This window comes from Hyaena hyaena, unplaced genomic scaffold (assembly GCF_003009895.1).
Source record: "Hyaena hyaena isolate Hyena2069 unplaced genomic scaffold, ASM300989v1 scaffold_233, whole genome shotgun sequence".
NCBI classification, from domain to species: Eukaryota; Metazoa; Chordata; class Mammalia; order Carnivora; family Hyaenidae; genus Hyaena; species Hyaena hyaena.
Window position 1 is genome coordinate 2,421,431 of NW_024080866.1, and position 14,844 is coordinate 2,436,274.

The window sequence follows — 14,844 nt, forward strand, 5'->3', positions numbered from 1 at the left end:
GCTGTAGGTACTAGAGGGTAGAGGTGTGGTTTGGAGAGTGTGTACTGAGAACTTTCCTTCAAGTTTGAGAGGTGCAGATTTGGAAAGGGGATTTAACCCCAAATCCTGCAAGGGGCCACAATATCTATGAAAATGTTTGCTTCTAACCCCCATCCCAACGCTCTAGGACTAGAAAGAAGAGGGACTATGTGTGACTGAGGAGCTGCAGGTTGGGCTACTGTTGAAGGAATTGAATATGAGATCGAAATGTAAGATGGACAGTACTGTCTGAATGATCAGAATGAGTGTGAGATGCTCATTTCATACTTCGCAAGCTGAGACAGATCTCTCAACCCACATAAATGTAAGTAGTGCGTTATGACAGGGCTACATGGAGCTCTGAGCACAAACAGCAGCAAGGGGACCCAAGCCCATCTACGGCTGAGGGAAGGATTCCTTAAGGAAACTATGTTTATGCTAAGGTTTAAGGGATCTCACTTCTCCCTAAGACACAGTTCACATTCTCCATTCCCAAAGATGCCAGGCCCTTTCAACCCTCGCTACACTTGTACTCTGTTCCGTAAGACTGGAGTGCTCTCTTTGCTTCTCCCCAGCTCTAGCTCCTATTCATCCTTTACGTTCCAGCTCAAAAGCGAAGCCATGGCTGCCACCTCTCTTCAAAGGAGGAGTAAGTCAGTCCCTCCTCTGGGGTCCCGTAACATTTGGGTACACCGTGTGGGCACTGTGTATGTACTTGCTTGTCTCCACCGCCATACTGTGAGCTCATAGTGACCCCAGAGGCAAGCTCAACTGGTGTCTGCTGAACGAAGGAATGAACGAAAGGCTTAATTTTTAAAACGGGTTAGCGCCTAGCTGGGGGTAGGGGAAAATGATTCAAGGCAGAGGAGTAAGCTGAGCCCCTTGGAATGTTGTCTTCACAGAACCGATCCTGGGTCTGGGTGATGTAATGAGCCAACCTACTAGAAGAATCTCAGTAGAAAATAGGTCAGTTTCTTCCTATCTCTTTAAGAACTAGAGGTTTCGTTCCCGCGCCTGCGCATTGAGAGAGTAAACACCTCTCTTTTTCACCCCCCCTTCCCTATTGCCCTAACCGGTTGCAGCCTCCTCCCATACTCCCCTTCTTCAGGAGGGGTAATGGTTCGTTCCAGAGCGCCTTCCTTGTCCTAGAGGGTGGTGAGCACAAATGGTACATTCCATCGCCTTCATGACTTTCCGTTTTTCGCGTCTCCTCTGTTCTATTTCCCCCTATCGAATGAAGCTCAATAGGCTGGCCCAAAAGAAGGAGGGGTAGTCGGGCTGAGGGGACCGGTCTGAGCCGGTCTCCGGCGCAGGCGCAGTGCGGATAAACAGGAAGCAGGCGGTAGAGGCAGCGGTGGTGGAGACCTACGGGTTTTGAGGGGGAAACAGCGGAAAAGCTAAGATTATCGGGAGGTAGCAGAGGCTAACTGCGACCAAGAAAAGGAGGTTTGGCTATCTACCTCCAGAGAACGAGAGGTCGTGGCCTCGCCCTCCGCTTAGGCTTCCGGCTCCCCAGCTTAGGCTGAGGCAGCGGCTGACAAAGGGCTCGCGCCGGTGCCGCCGCCCTTCTCATCCGGGCATTCGGGTCCCTGCGGAAGGGAGGGGGCAGGGCCGAGGGGGAAGGGAAGGAACACGAAGGGCGCGCGCTTGGAGCCGAGGCCCTTTCCAGGGCTCCGGGCCGGCGGCCCAACGGACGGAGGCCGAGGAGGACCCGCAGAGGTGGCGGCGGCCGGGGGCAGGAGGATGGTGCAGAAGGAGAGCCAGGCGGCGCTGGAGGAGCGGGAGAGCGAGCTCAACTCCACCCCTGCCGCTTCCGCGGGGGCATCGTTGGAGCCGCCAGCAGCTCCGGCCCCCGGAGAAGACAACCCAGCCGGGGCCGGGGGAGCAGCGGTGGCCGGGGCGGCAGGAGGGGCTCGGAGGTTCCTATGTGGCGTAGTGGAAGGTGAGCGCTCTCGCGCGGGGTGGGCGAGAACGTCCTCCCTCCCGTTCCGTCCTAGTACTAACACGTTCTCTCCTCGCGTGGGGGGGTGCTTTGGGAGGCTCTAAAAAGGTGTCACTATTTTGGCCCTGAAACTTGATCCGGTTTAGAAGAGGGGAGAGGCGGGACGGTGGGCAAGTCTCACGTTGTTATGCAGCGTTGAATTCCCCTCTGGCTGTTAACATGCCTGACCCCACCCGCCTTGGGCTGGAGCCAGGCCCGCTCCTGCGGAGGCGGTAGTTTGGAGCCTGGTGTTAGGCTCTGAGTTGCAAGTCTCTGTACCTTGGGATCTTGTCTCCTAGGGTGGTCTGTGTTAAAATGGAAAAACCTGTATAGTCCTGCTGTCCTCACGCCGTGGGGGGTGGGGGTGGGGAACAACATACCCACACGAATGTGCTTGTTGTACTCCGGGAGCGAAGAGAGGCGCAGTCGAGCTATGATTTTACAAATTAACCCTTTGCATAGTTTCTCTTTTCTTTCTTTCTTTTCTTTCTTTCTTTTCTTTTTTCTTTTTTTTTTGGTGGTCAGTCCCCGCCTCCCACCCTTCGTAGAATCTTTTGCAGCCTAGAAAATTGTCCTTTGGCAGCTGCTGTGCTTTGGCTCTAGGGGATGAAGCTTTGATTGGGATAGTATCAGGGATACAGAATGTTAATTTAGGAACTGCAGTAGAGGTTTAAAAATGCCCTTTGACTTTCTCACTTCTCATTAAAATGCTGGATGTATGTATGTATGTATGTGTGTCGTTGGGGAAAATAACCTGATGATTGTATCACAGTTTATGAATATAGTGAATAGATATTCGACCAAGAATTCTGTGGAAAGCATGGGTCAGTTGTCTTACTGCTCTTTCCTTGAGTACAGTGTGTATTTTAATTTTCTGAAGTCTTTTGGCCTACTTAGAGTTTCCTAGCTGTTTGGTATATTAGTTTTTTCCCATATGTAATGGAGGAGTAACAGTATAAAAAGTAGTTGCTATAAAAGACCAAAAAGGTATAGAGAAGTAGAAAGATTACCCTATAGGTTGAGAGCTTCAGCTTTTCCAATATTGTTAGCATACATACTGTTCATTTGAAGGGTGGGTCATGGTTGTGGTATTTAAAAAAAATTTTTTTTGGGGGCGCCTGGGTGGCTTAGTCGGTTAAGCGTCCGACTTTCACTTAGGTCATGATCTCGCGGTTTGTGGGTTCGAGCCCCGCGTCGGGCTCTGTGCTGACTGCCAGCTCAGAGCCTGGAGCCTGTTTCAGTCTGCGACTCCCTCTCTCTCTGATCCTCCCCTGCTCACGCTGTCTCTCTCTCTCTCTCTCTCTCCTAGAAATAAATAAAAATATTAAAAAAAAATAAATTTAAAAAAAAATTTTTTTTAATGTTTTTATTTTATTATTGAGACAGAAACAGCATGAGTGGGGGGAGGGGCAGAGAGAGGGAGACAGAATCCTAAGCAGGCTCCAGGCTCTGAGCTGTCAGCACAGAGCCTGATGCGGAACTGGAACCCACAAACCACGAGAGATCATGACCTGAGCTGAAGTCCTTGCTTAGCCAACTGAGCCACTCAGGCGCCTGTGGTTGTGGTATTTTAGATAAAGCTTAATTGTAGGAGAGAACAGACTAATATGTAGCTACAGTAAGGAGTGAAACAGTTTCACAGAGTTAAGGTCTTATAGGATTTGGGGGAAGATAGAATGGAAAGCTATTTAACCTATTTATTTGGAGTCTTTTTGTGAAAGCATGATTGCTCTGTGTGACTTAATCTGTTGGTGTATTTATTGGGCTTGTTTGCGTGTAGTGAGATTCTAGAAAAAGTATTTTGTCATCAGGGATCTTGGGGTAGAGGGTTGGGGAGTGCTGGAGGATATACAAATTTTAGAGCTAGTCGGGAGGCTGAGGAAACTTTGTTACATCTTCAGTAATTGTGGAGAAAAGCTTGTTGTGGCTTAAGGTGGTTTGTTTTTTCAGAATAGTATTGAAAAGGAACTACTCAGAATAGAGTCATCTGTTACCTATTCTTCCTCCTCTCTCCATATCTTATTTTTTTTTTCTTGGTGACTGAGCACCTGATTTTTTTAGAAAGTACTTCTAAGTTGGTATTTCTAAAATGAATGAAGAAAGGAAGTAACGGAGGTATTGGCAGGATTCCTTTTTAAAATTTTTCTTTACCTCATAAACCTTTGTTGGTGGTAACTTGTGTAATAGCACTGCTTACTCTTTGTGGTGCCAGTTAACCAAAACCATGAATCTGACAGAGAGCAAAGTTAAGGCTTCTGAAGATATAAAAATGTTTCTTAATGTATTGAAGCAACTCTAAAGGAGTGTTGAATGCCTTTTCCTTAAAGAGAAAAATAATAATAATGCTAAATGTTGTAGGAAAGCTGTAAAGATGTATAGAACTTACATAATGTTTTAAATTACTTGTTTTTAAAATTTTTTTTAATGTTTATATTTGAGAGAGACAGCGTGAGCGGGGGAGAGGCAGAGAAAGGGGGTCTCGAGACCTAGAATCCAAAAGCAGGTTCCAGGCTCTGAGTTGTCAGTATAGAGCCCGATGTAGGGCTCGAATCCACGAACTGTGAGATCATGACCTGAGCCAGAGTCGGGCACTTAACCCACTAAGCCATACAGGTTCTCTAAATTACTTGTAAGAGGGTAACTGAATTATTGATGGAAAGTGCTGCAGTTTCATACATCGTATGTAATGAATTTTTCTTTGGTTGTCATTGTCCTTGTTTGTGGTGCAGAGTAGCCATTGTGTCTAGAGACTGGAGTTTAATATACTACAGAAAACTCAGTTTTAGGTGGTCTCTTAAGTAGACTGTGTGCGTGTAGTGTGTGTGTGGGTATGTGTGTGTGTATAGCATTTTATGTTCATAATAAGATGTTAACCATCCTCATGGTACTCCTGAGAGGTTGTCATACTCTGTTGCAGGTGATTAGACTGAGACCGGTGACAAAGGTTAGGCAAGTTGTAAGGTGTGATTACCATACAACAGAGCTGCAAATACCAGTTTGGTGCTTATACCAGGACTTAAGTCATTCCTCTGCTGGTTTGTTACCTGCGTTATGCATTGCTAGTGCTTTGCCTCCCTTCTGGGACACTGGAGCAGGTCACATTATTGCATTTTCAGTTCAAACCTTTGCTCTGGAATTGAGACTCCTTGAAAGTTTCCTTTTTGGGCCAGTTCCACTGTTGAGTTTGTTGTGAATGTAGTTTAGGGCATTTTTGGCCCTTTTATTATATCAGGAACTTAAAAAAAATAAGGTGATCATAAAATCAGTTTGATCAGATTCTTTTCTAATTCTTTTCCTGATTTTTTCCCCCTATTTTTAAATCCCCCACTTTAAAGGCAGTTTAACTCCTCACAGGTAGTGATTATTATTAGCGGTTTGGGATTACTTTGCCTCCCCTTCCTCTGTTGTAAGATTGAGATCTTTAAAAAAGTTAGGTTTAGGGGTGCCTGGGTGGCTCAGTCAGCTCAGGTCATGATCTCAGGGTTTGGTGAGCTTGAGCCCAGTGCGGGCTCTGTGCTGACAGCTCCGAGCCTGGAGCCTGCTTAGGATCCTCTATCTCCCTTTCTGCCCCCCCCCCCCCCCCCCCCCACAATAAACAACCTTTAAAAAAAATTAAAAGATAGATTTAGAGGTACCTGGCTGGCCCAGTCAGTAGTGCACCTAACTCTTGATCTTTGGGTCATGAGTTCAAGCCTGGCACTGGTATGGAGATTATTTAAAAAAAATTTTTTTTAAGTTAGGTTTGGGATTGTATGCCCCCCCACCCCCCTCCTCCACTTATACTCTGTCTCTCTCAAAAATAAACATTAAAAAATACATTGTATATGTAGTAAGTGTAAATGGTAGAAAAACCAGAAAATTTACCTCAACAAAAAGGGAATAAAAGTCATTTTATAATATCATCATCCAAAGACACTGTTAATGATCCCCCCCCCCCAAAGACACCTTAAAGTTCTACTAAATATCCTTTGGATATATTGTACATACTTTTTTTCAAAATGGGATTATATTGTATGTTTTGTAATTTTTTCTCAATGAACAGTTCATCACATTTTGAAACTTGAAAATAATTTCATTCTTACTTTGAATCTAGGATTTTACGGAAGACCTTGGGTGATGGAGCAGAGGAAAGAACTCTTTAGAAGGTAAATTTTTTACTTTGTCAAGTAGAGTCTTAAACCATTAACATTTCCTTTTATTTGAAGAAAAACTAACATTGAATAGGTCAGGTGCATTTTTGATGATTTCTCAGTTGCAGAAGTTTTTTTTACCTTGGTCTTTTACCTTTCCTTCACCTAGGCCAGGGGTTTTCAAAGTTTTCCTGGGAAAGTTGAATAGGTTTTGGGCTTCATCTGTGTCACTCAGAGCTGTTGTTGTATTTAAGACTTTAATACGTTGGCATTCCTTGTAATATTTAATTTTTTGTAATTCCACTAGATTACAAAAAGGTTAAAAGCTACTGCCCCAGAATATTATTAGCTTCTTAAGAGATGGAGATGCTCCAAGAAAGGGAAAAATTTGGGGTTTACAGCCTATACATGTTGCCTATTTATACATATGTAATTTTCTTTTCCCTTAAGGCTCCAGAAATGGGAATTAAATACATACTTATATGCCCCAAAAGATGACTACAAACATAGGATGTTTTGGCGAGAGATGTATTCAGTGGAGGAAGCTGGTAATCTTTTTCTTTTTTAATCCATAAATTCAGAATATGTGAAGAAAAGAGCTGTAATGTAGATTTATAAGGATTTTATTAAGTATTTCATTTTCTCTTTGTAGGTAGTTTCCATTTTTCCCGTCTGGTAAATTCTGTGTGAGTTAGTATAGAGATTGAAAGAGAACTACTCATGTTGTGCAGGCATGGTGTGATTCATGGTTATGACAGTCTCACTCCCATTTGTTCTGTAATCATAAATTGTACTGTTTAACTTCTGTCAGTGGTCTAAACAGTGGGCCATTGAACAAAGAGGTGCTAAAGCAGGGCTAGGCCTAGGGCAAGTAAGTGAGGTGCCTGCCTTGGGTATAAAGTTTAAGGGACTCCAAAAAAAGATCAGTGAAGATAAAAATAATGTCTTATGTAATTTTTAAACCAAAGTTAATGCAAAAAAAATCCATGAGCTAGATACCAAAATTTTAAGTAAAGACAGGATCAGTATTACTGATCCTTTTGCTTCATATGCAAGAATGGCTTGGTCTTGACCACTTGATTACTTGGTCTTGTCTTTGTTTAAAATAAAAGCCTCACGCTAGTCCAGGCTTCTACTGAAGTGAAAAGCTATTGCAAACTACCCTTGTAATTTATGTTATTATGTTGAGTTAAATACATAAAACTAGTAAATAGGGTAGGACATGACAGAACTCCCTTGTAAATTAGATAAGTGGTGCTTTTCTTTGGGGACTTGTAAACAGAGAAACATTTTCATATTTGGAAATAAATGGTACACACATGTTGCTAATAAGATAACTTGGTTATAGAGCGCAGCCAAAGCAGTGAAAGCAGAAAGTTTTCTTGAATTATGAAAAGCAATTAAAATGTATCCCATCTCCATTCCACATAGTGTTTTTGTTTACTACTCAATATAATTTAAGTGTGTGTTCAACCTAATTATTTTTTGGTGGTGCTGGTAATGAAATTTTATGTGATCAATAATCAAAATATAGTCAAATGACTATCTTGAGATACCACTGAAAGTTATGTAAAGATAGATTTAGTGGTACATAGAATAGGATTTAATTTTACTTAGGAAAATTGTCTATTACATTTTAAAAACTTCAAGTGTGTAACGAGTATTTTCCTGTAGTTCCAAAGACAAGGATTGTTAAGGCTGTCACTTAACCTTGGTTGTTAAGAACTCAGTTTTCTTTTCTTCCAAATTATAAAGTAGTTATATGTAGATTTTTTAATTGAAGAATTTCAGTTGTTCAGAGACTGCAGAAACAAAACCCGTACATCTCAAGCACTGTAGGAAATAAAAATGGTTTATATTCAGTAGAGAACTGATGCTTAATTCAATATTTTTGAGAAATGGCAGTGAAAGGAAAGAATGCTTTATTAACTTTAGGGTGACATTAAGCCACATGAGGCATTTTGTGTGACCTATTGTCACATTGGACATGACAGTTTTGTAAAAATTCAAGGACTTTTCCTTTCTTGACCTATTGTAAATTAGAAAATGAGCTCTTTAGTTGAAAGGTGAAGGTTCTTTTAGTTTTCTGTGCTGCTTCCTAAAAACTTGGACTCTTTTCCTTAGAGCAACTTATGACACTCATCTCTGCTGCACGAGAATATGAGATAGAGTTCATCTATGCTATCTCACCTGGATTGGATATTACCTTTTCTAACCCCAAGGAAGTATCTACGTTGAAACGCAAACTGGACCAGGTAACTTCCTTTTTCATTATTTTTCGCTGAATCAGTACTGGAAACAAAGTTCTCTGAGTTGCTTTTATGATGTTAAAAGGAAACCAAATTTTTGCTTCTTTGCTTCTGTACAATTTTTTTTACCTTCATGCTTTTGATAGAGGAAATTTTCTTAACATGAGTCAAGAGAGCTTTACTGGAGGTGCCAGTGTTTCTCACTTTTGTTTGCATAAGAATTGCCATAGTAGAAAAGCTTAGAAGTGATGCTTAAAAGGTTGCTAATAGGGTTCATTTCCAGAGATTTTTAAACTGACTTGAGGTGGGAATACAGACTTGGAGTGAGGATTTATTTCAGAAGTCCAGTTTTCCAAGGGTGCCTGGGTGGCTGAGGTCGTGAGCTTATAGTTGTGAGATGGAACTCTGAGTTAGGCTTAGCAGTTGGCCTAAGCCTGCATAAGATTCTCTTCTTTCCTTCTGCCCTTCCCCTGTGCATGTGATATCTCTCTCTTTCCCTCTCTCTCTAAAAAAAAAAAAAAAAGATTTTTAAATTCAGGTTGTCCAGAGTCACATTTTGAGAAGCTCTGTATATTATTGGGTACTTGACTGAATTTGTGACTGAGGTTAATAGATACAGGGTTTTACCTGTTGGACATAAGTTCCTATTTAATTAGTATGGGACAAGAGATATAATCCAGACTCATTTTGGTTGGATGGTTTCCAGAGATTAGGAAAGGGAAACAGACTAAATAAACAAGTAAGCTGTTGGTAAGCCTGATTGGAATCTAGATTCTGCTTAACATAAAAGCTGCACATCTTTTCTGGTAAAGTAAATTTGCTGTTACATAATACATATATATATGTGCATGTTTCTTTAGGCAAAGGTTTATATTATTGATGGCATTAAGATAAAAATTTAATACAAGGTTAAGTTTCCATGAATATGCTTTTTAAGAGGTTATCTCCCTGTTTGATCAAATACTATTATGTTTCTTCTGATTCATGGACTGGTTAGGTTTATGTGCAGAGATTAATTAGGATCAGTGTGTCTTCGGGACTAGAACAAGCCTAGGTTTTTCATCTCTTGAGTTCATTTATCATTTGTGTTTCTTGCTCTGTTTGGTCTTCTTTTTTTTTTTTTAATGTTTTATTTATTTCTGAGAGAGAGAGACAGCATGAGCAGGGGAGGGTCAGAGAGAGAGGGAGACACAGAATCTGAAACAAGCTCCAGGCTCTGAGCTAGCTGTCAGCAGAGAGCCCGACATGGGGCTCGAACCCATGAACCGTGAAGATCATGACCTGAGCCGAAGTCGGATGCTTAACCAACTGAGCCACCCAGGTGCCTCTCTGTTTGGTCTTCTATTAATCAGCAGCCAGGGAGGTAGGATAGGCCACATTGTTGAAGCTTTGTTGGAACATACTGCATTCTAACCCAGATGAAAAATGGGTCCCAACTTGTCTAGCTGAGCTAATCGGTGTGGCTTTGAACAATCTAGCAAAATATTTGACTTTTGGGTAGAGCTGATAAGTGTCTACTTTAATATTTATTTGGAATCCTATTTTTTATGTAAGCACCATGCCCAATGTGGGGCTTGAAATCAGATCAAGAGTTGCATGCTTTCTGGACTGATCCATAAAGGCATTGTATTTACTTTACTTCTTAATTTTTATTTTAAGTTTTCAATTAGCAGTAATCTCGCCTCGGATAAACCTCATTGGCTACAATACTGCCACTACACAAAGTGTAATTTTTACTTTAAAAAGAGCTGCTAAATCATCATCTTTTATTTTTTCTTTTTATTTTCCTAGGTTTCTCAGTTTGGGTGCAGGTCATTTGCCTTGCTTTTTGATGATATTGACCATAATATGTGTGCAGCAGACAAAGAGGTATTCAGTTCTTTTGCTCATGCCCAGGTCTCCATCACAAATGAAATTTATCAATATCTAGGAGAGCCAGAAACTTTCCTCTTCTGTCCCACAGGTATTGTATATAATGATCTTATATTTAACTAGACTTATTTCATTTTCAGAAAACTCTATATGGGCTTTATTGTGTTGTCTCCCTTTGGTGTGTAAAAATAGGAATTCTTTTTCTAGAAGACATTTCTCAAGGTCTTAACACTGGAGAAATTTTAGGGACTGCTAAATGGCAACTGAACAGACAAAAGATTTCATGTATTTTTTAGTACTGGAAGTATATGAACTTTACATTTTCAGGATTAAAGGAAGGATAGTATTATCAAATGTAAAACTAGAAAACAAATTTACATCGCTTTTAACTTAGTCACTTCTCATTTCCTCCTACTTGTTCCTTTTTTTCTGCCTGTGCATATCTGTATCCTTTTTCACTCCTCCCACTTCCATCTGGGTTCTTATTTCCAGTACTCAGCATAGAAAACTTGCTAAGTATCCCTTGCCCCCCTTTTCCTCTTTCACCTTCCCTCCCTTGTTCCTTCAATTGATAATGTATTAGCCTCTCTTAGTTGCCTCTCAAAATTAGGCTTATAAGGAATTTCCCCTCAACCTCTTTTTCAGGAAGAGATAAATAAGTTAGTTCTAATAAATTTTGTCTGAATTTATTTAATTTTGTGTATATGCCTGAGAGTACTGTACTGTAAGCCATGAACTTATCTCAGTGGCCTGATAAAACATGAGTACTCAAATAATATGTAATATTATACCAGGAATTACTTAATTCACTGCAAATTACTATTTATTATTTATTTCAATGTTTTCCTAAATGTTTGCTTTTTTTTAAATTTAAAATTACACTTTATTGTTTTAAATTTACATCAAGTTAGCATGTGGTGCAATAGTGATTTCAGGAGTAGAATCAGTGATTCATCCCCTACATATAACACCCAGTGCTCATTCCAACAAGTGTCTTCCTTAATGCCCCTTGCCTACTTAGCCCATCCCCCTACCTACAACCCCTTCAGCAACCCTCAGTTTGTTCTCTGTATTTAAGAGTCTCTTACGTTTTGTCCTTCTCCCTGTTTCTATATTTTTGCTTCCCTTCCCTTGTGTTCATCTCTTTCGTATCTTAAATTCCACATATGAGTGAAGTCATATGGTATTTGTCTTTCTCTGACTAATTTTGCTTAGCATAATACACTCTAGTTTCATCCAAATTGTTGCAAATGGTAGGATTTTATTCTTTTTGATTGCCGAGTAATACTCCATTGTGTGTGTGTGTGTGTGTGTGTGTGCGCGCGCGTGCACCACTTTATGCATTCATCTGTCAGTGGACATTTGGGCTCTTTCTGTACATTGGCAATTGTTGATAATGCTACTATAAACATTGGGGTGCATATGCCCTTTTGAAAACAGCATATCTCTATCCTTTGGATAAATACCTAGTAGTGGAATTGCTGGGTCATAGGGTAGTTGTAGTTTTAATTTTGGGGGGAACCTCCATACTGTTTTCCAGAGTGGCTGCACCAGTTTACATTCCCACCAGCAGTGCAAAAGGGTTCCTCTTTCTCTGCATCCTCGCCAACATCTTTGTTTCCTAAGTTGTTAATTTTACCCATTCTGACGGGTGAGGTGCTATCTTATTGTGGTTTTGATTTCTATTTCCCTGATAATGAGTGGTGTTGAGCATTTTTTCAAGTGTCTGTTATCTGGGTGTCTTCTTTGGAAAAGTGTCTGTTTATATCTTTTGCCTAATTTTGCTTCACTGGATTATGTGTTTTTTTGGTTGTTGAGTTTGGTAAGTTCTTTATGGATTTTGGATACTGACCCTTTATCTGATATGTCATTTACAAATATCTTTTCCTATTCTATTGGTTCTCTTTTAATTTTGCTGATTATTTCAGTTCAGAAGCTGTAAATTACTATTTAGTTGCAATTGAGTCTTAATAGCATGGCACATAATACTGCATTTTGTCTGTTATGATATTGTCAGTTCATTCTGTGTGGCCTCTAATTGTAACAGAAAGGTAGCCGATTCAAAGCATATAGAAAATGATTTCCAATTATTTCTTTAGTAAACTTGTATTTCTAGTGATTAGTTCATAAGCATTGATACAAATTATTGGGGGAAGAATATCAGATTTTATTGTTTCTTTTTAATTTGTTTAATAAACTACTCACCTGAGTTTACTTCCTTTGAGACATGACTTGGAAGCTCTTTATCGTTTGTATGAAAATAACAGAATTGGTAGAAATTTTTTTCCCCACATTTAAAAATCTATGACCGTTTCACTCCTGTTTTACTTAATTTTCTTTCTTACATTTAGAATATTGTGGCACTTTCTGTTACCCAAATGTGTCTCAGTCTCCTTATTTAAGGACTGTGGGTGAAAAGCTTCTACCTGGAATTGAGGTGCTTTGGACAGGTAAGTCTTTAAGATTTATACAGTAAAACTTTAGTTAGCTAGAACTTAAAAATTGGTTGTTCTGGTTACTTGGATACTTTTTGAAAACTGAGCCTTAGCCAGAAAACTTTGTTGTTAAAATTCCCTTTCTTTTATGAAGTATACGTTCTTCGTTTAGTATAAAAAACATCTTTAAGGATTTTGTAGTGAATCTGAGTATCAGTTGCTGGTGAATAATAGATCTATAGGGAACTAGGCTAAAAGATTGTTCTCAGCCGTAGGAGGAGAGTGTTTTATTAAAAATGAAAGCTATCCTGCTGGATTGACAGTAATCAACAAGCTGTATTGTAATGGGAAAATGAATTATTTACATGAAATTTTTCTTTTTAATGTCTATTTTTGAGAGAGACAGAGGTGAGCAGAGGAAGGGCAGAGAGAGAGAGGGAGACAGAATCTGAAGCAGACTCCAGGCTCTGAGCTGTCAGCACAGAGCCCAACGCGGGGCTGGAACTCATGAACCTCAAGATTATCATCTGAGCCAAAGTCGGACACTTAACTAACTGAGCCACCTGGGCACGCCGAAAATTTGTTCCTTTTTAACATATCAGTTTGAGGAAGCCTGCTCAGACCTTAAATATTCTTTCTTTCTTTTTTTTTTATTTTTTATTTTTTCAAATGTTTTATTTATTTGAGAGAGAGAGAGAGAGAGAGACAGTGTGAGCAGGGGAGGGTCAGAAAGAGAGGGAGACACAGAATCTGAAACAGGCTCCAGGCTCTGAGCTAGCGGTCAGCACAGAGCCCGATGCAGGGCTCGAACCCATGAACCGTGAGATCATGACCTGAGCCGAAGTCAGACGCTTAACCCAAATATTCTTTCTTTTTATTACTAATTCCATTTCTAGAAATGTGACCTGAGAAAATATTGGGGAGGGGTTGAGTAAAACGGAATACTCAAAAAGACATGTTGCTATGTTACTTTGAAAAGAAAAATTGTTAGAAAGTATATAAATAACAAAATACAGTAAAAAAATTGAATGCACTTTATTTTGAAGAATCATGTTTGAGGGTCTTTTAACAAATGATTGTCCTTATTTCTAGGTCCGAAAGTTGTTTCTAAAGAAATTCCAGTGGAATCTATTGAAGAAGTTTCTAAGATTATTAAGAGAGCTCCAGTAATCTGGGATAACATTCATGCTAATGATTATGATCAGAAGAGACTGTTTCTGGGCCCATACAAAGGAAGATCCACAGAACTCATTCCACGGTTAAAAGGAGTCCTTACTAATCCAAATTGTGAATTTGAAGCCAACTATGTTGCTATCCACACCCTTGCCACCTGGTACAAATCAAACATGAATGGAGTGAGAAAAGATGTAGTGATGAGTAAGTAGACTGCTTAATCCTTGACCTTGTGGGGAGAGCTGTGGTTAACTAAAGCTATTGGCAGGTGTGGGTTTGTCATCATAATTTAAGAATTTTTTAAAAGTGTGTTGTTTAGTCCTGTGAGTGATAGAAGGGCCGAAGGGGCTGAGTGGCTTTGGACAATTACTTAATAATTTCTTGGCCTCAATTCTTTACTTTTATTTTTTTTTTAATTAAAAAAAATTTTTTTTTTTTTAATGTCTTATTTCTAGGAGAGAGAGAGACAGCGTGAGCAGGGGAGGGTCAGAGAGAGAGAGGGAGTCACAGACTGAAACAGGCTCCAGGCTCTGAGCTGGCAGTCAGCCCAGAGCCCGACATGGGGCTCGAACCCACGAACTGCGAGATCATGACCTAAGCAAAAGTCGGACGCTTAACCGACTAAGCCACCCAGGCGCCCCCTCAATTCTTTGCTTTTAAAATGTGACTTTGAAATCTGAGCACTTGACAAAGTAGTTTTTTAGTGTTCCTGTTATTCCTAGAATTATTCTGATTCAATCTGTTTTCTGGTGATCTTCATTAAATGAGATTTTTTTTTTTTTAATTTTTTTTTTTTAATTTTTAAATTTATTTCTAGGAGAGAGAGAGAGAGCGTGAGCAGGGGAGGGTCAGAGAGAGAGGGAGTCACAGACTGAAACAGGCTCCAGGCTCTGAGCTGGCAGTCAGCACAGAGCCCGACGCGGGGCCCGAACCCGCGAACCGCGAGATCATGACCTAAGCGAAAGTCGGACGCTTAACTGACTAAG

General features: G+C 40.3%; 1 protein-coding gene and 1 pseudogene across 1 annotated transcript in view; one reads left to right on the top strand and one right to left on the bottom strand.

Moving 5' to 3' along the window:
• Positions 1 to 1,313: 1,313 nt before the first annotated feature.
• OGA (O-GlcNAcase) overlaps positions 1,314 to 14,844 on the top strand; it is a 30,417-nt gene continuing 16,886 nt past the window's right edge. Inside the window, exons 1-7 of the mRNA XM_039243923.1 lie at positions 1,314 to 1,960; positions 6,093 to 6,144; positions 6,580 to 6,677; positions 8,254 to 8,384; positions 10,170 to 10,341; positions 12,602 to 12,700; positions 13,778 to 14,062. Of these exons, the coding sequence (XP_039099854.1) occupies positions 1,762 to 1,960; positions 6,093 to 6,144; positions 6,580 to 6,677; positions 8,254 to 8,384; positions 10,170 to 10,341; positions 12,602 to 12,700; positions 13,778 to 14,062 (1,036 nt within the window). The 5' untranslated portion in view covers positions 1,314 to 1,761. The remainder of the gene's footprint in view (positions 1,961 to 6,092; positions 6,145 to 6,579; positions 6,678 to 8,253; positions 8,385 to 10,169; positions 10,342 to 12,601; positions 12,701 to 13,777; positions 14,063 to 14,844) is intronic.
• Positions 9,951 to 10,105, bottom strand: LOC120239627 (annotated as a pseudogene).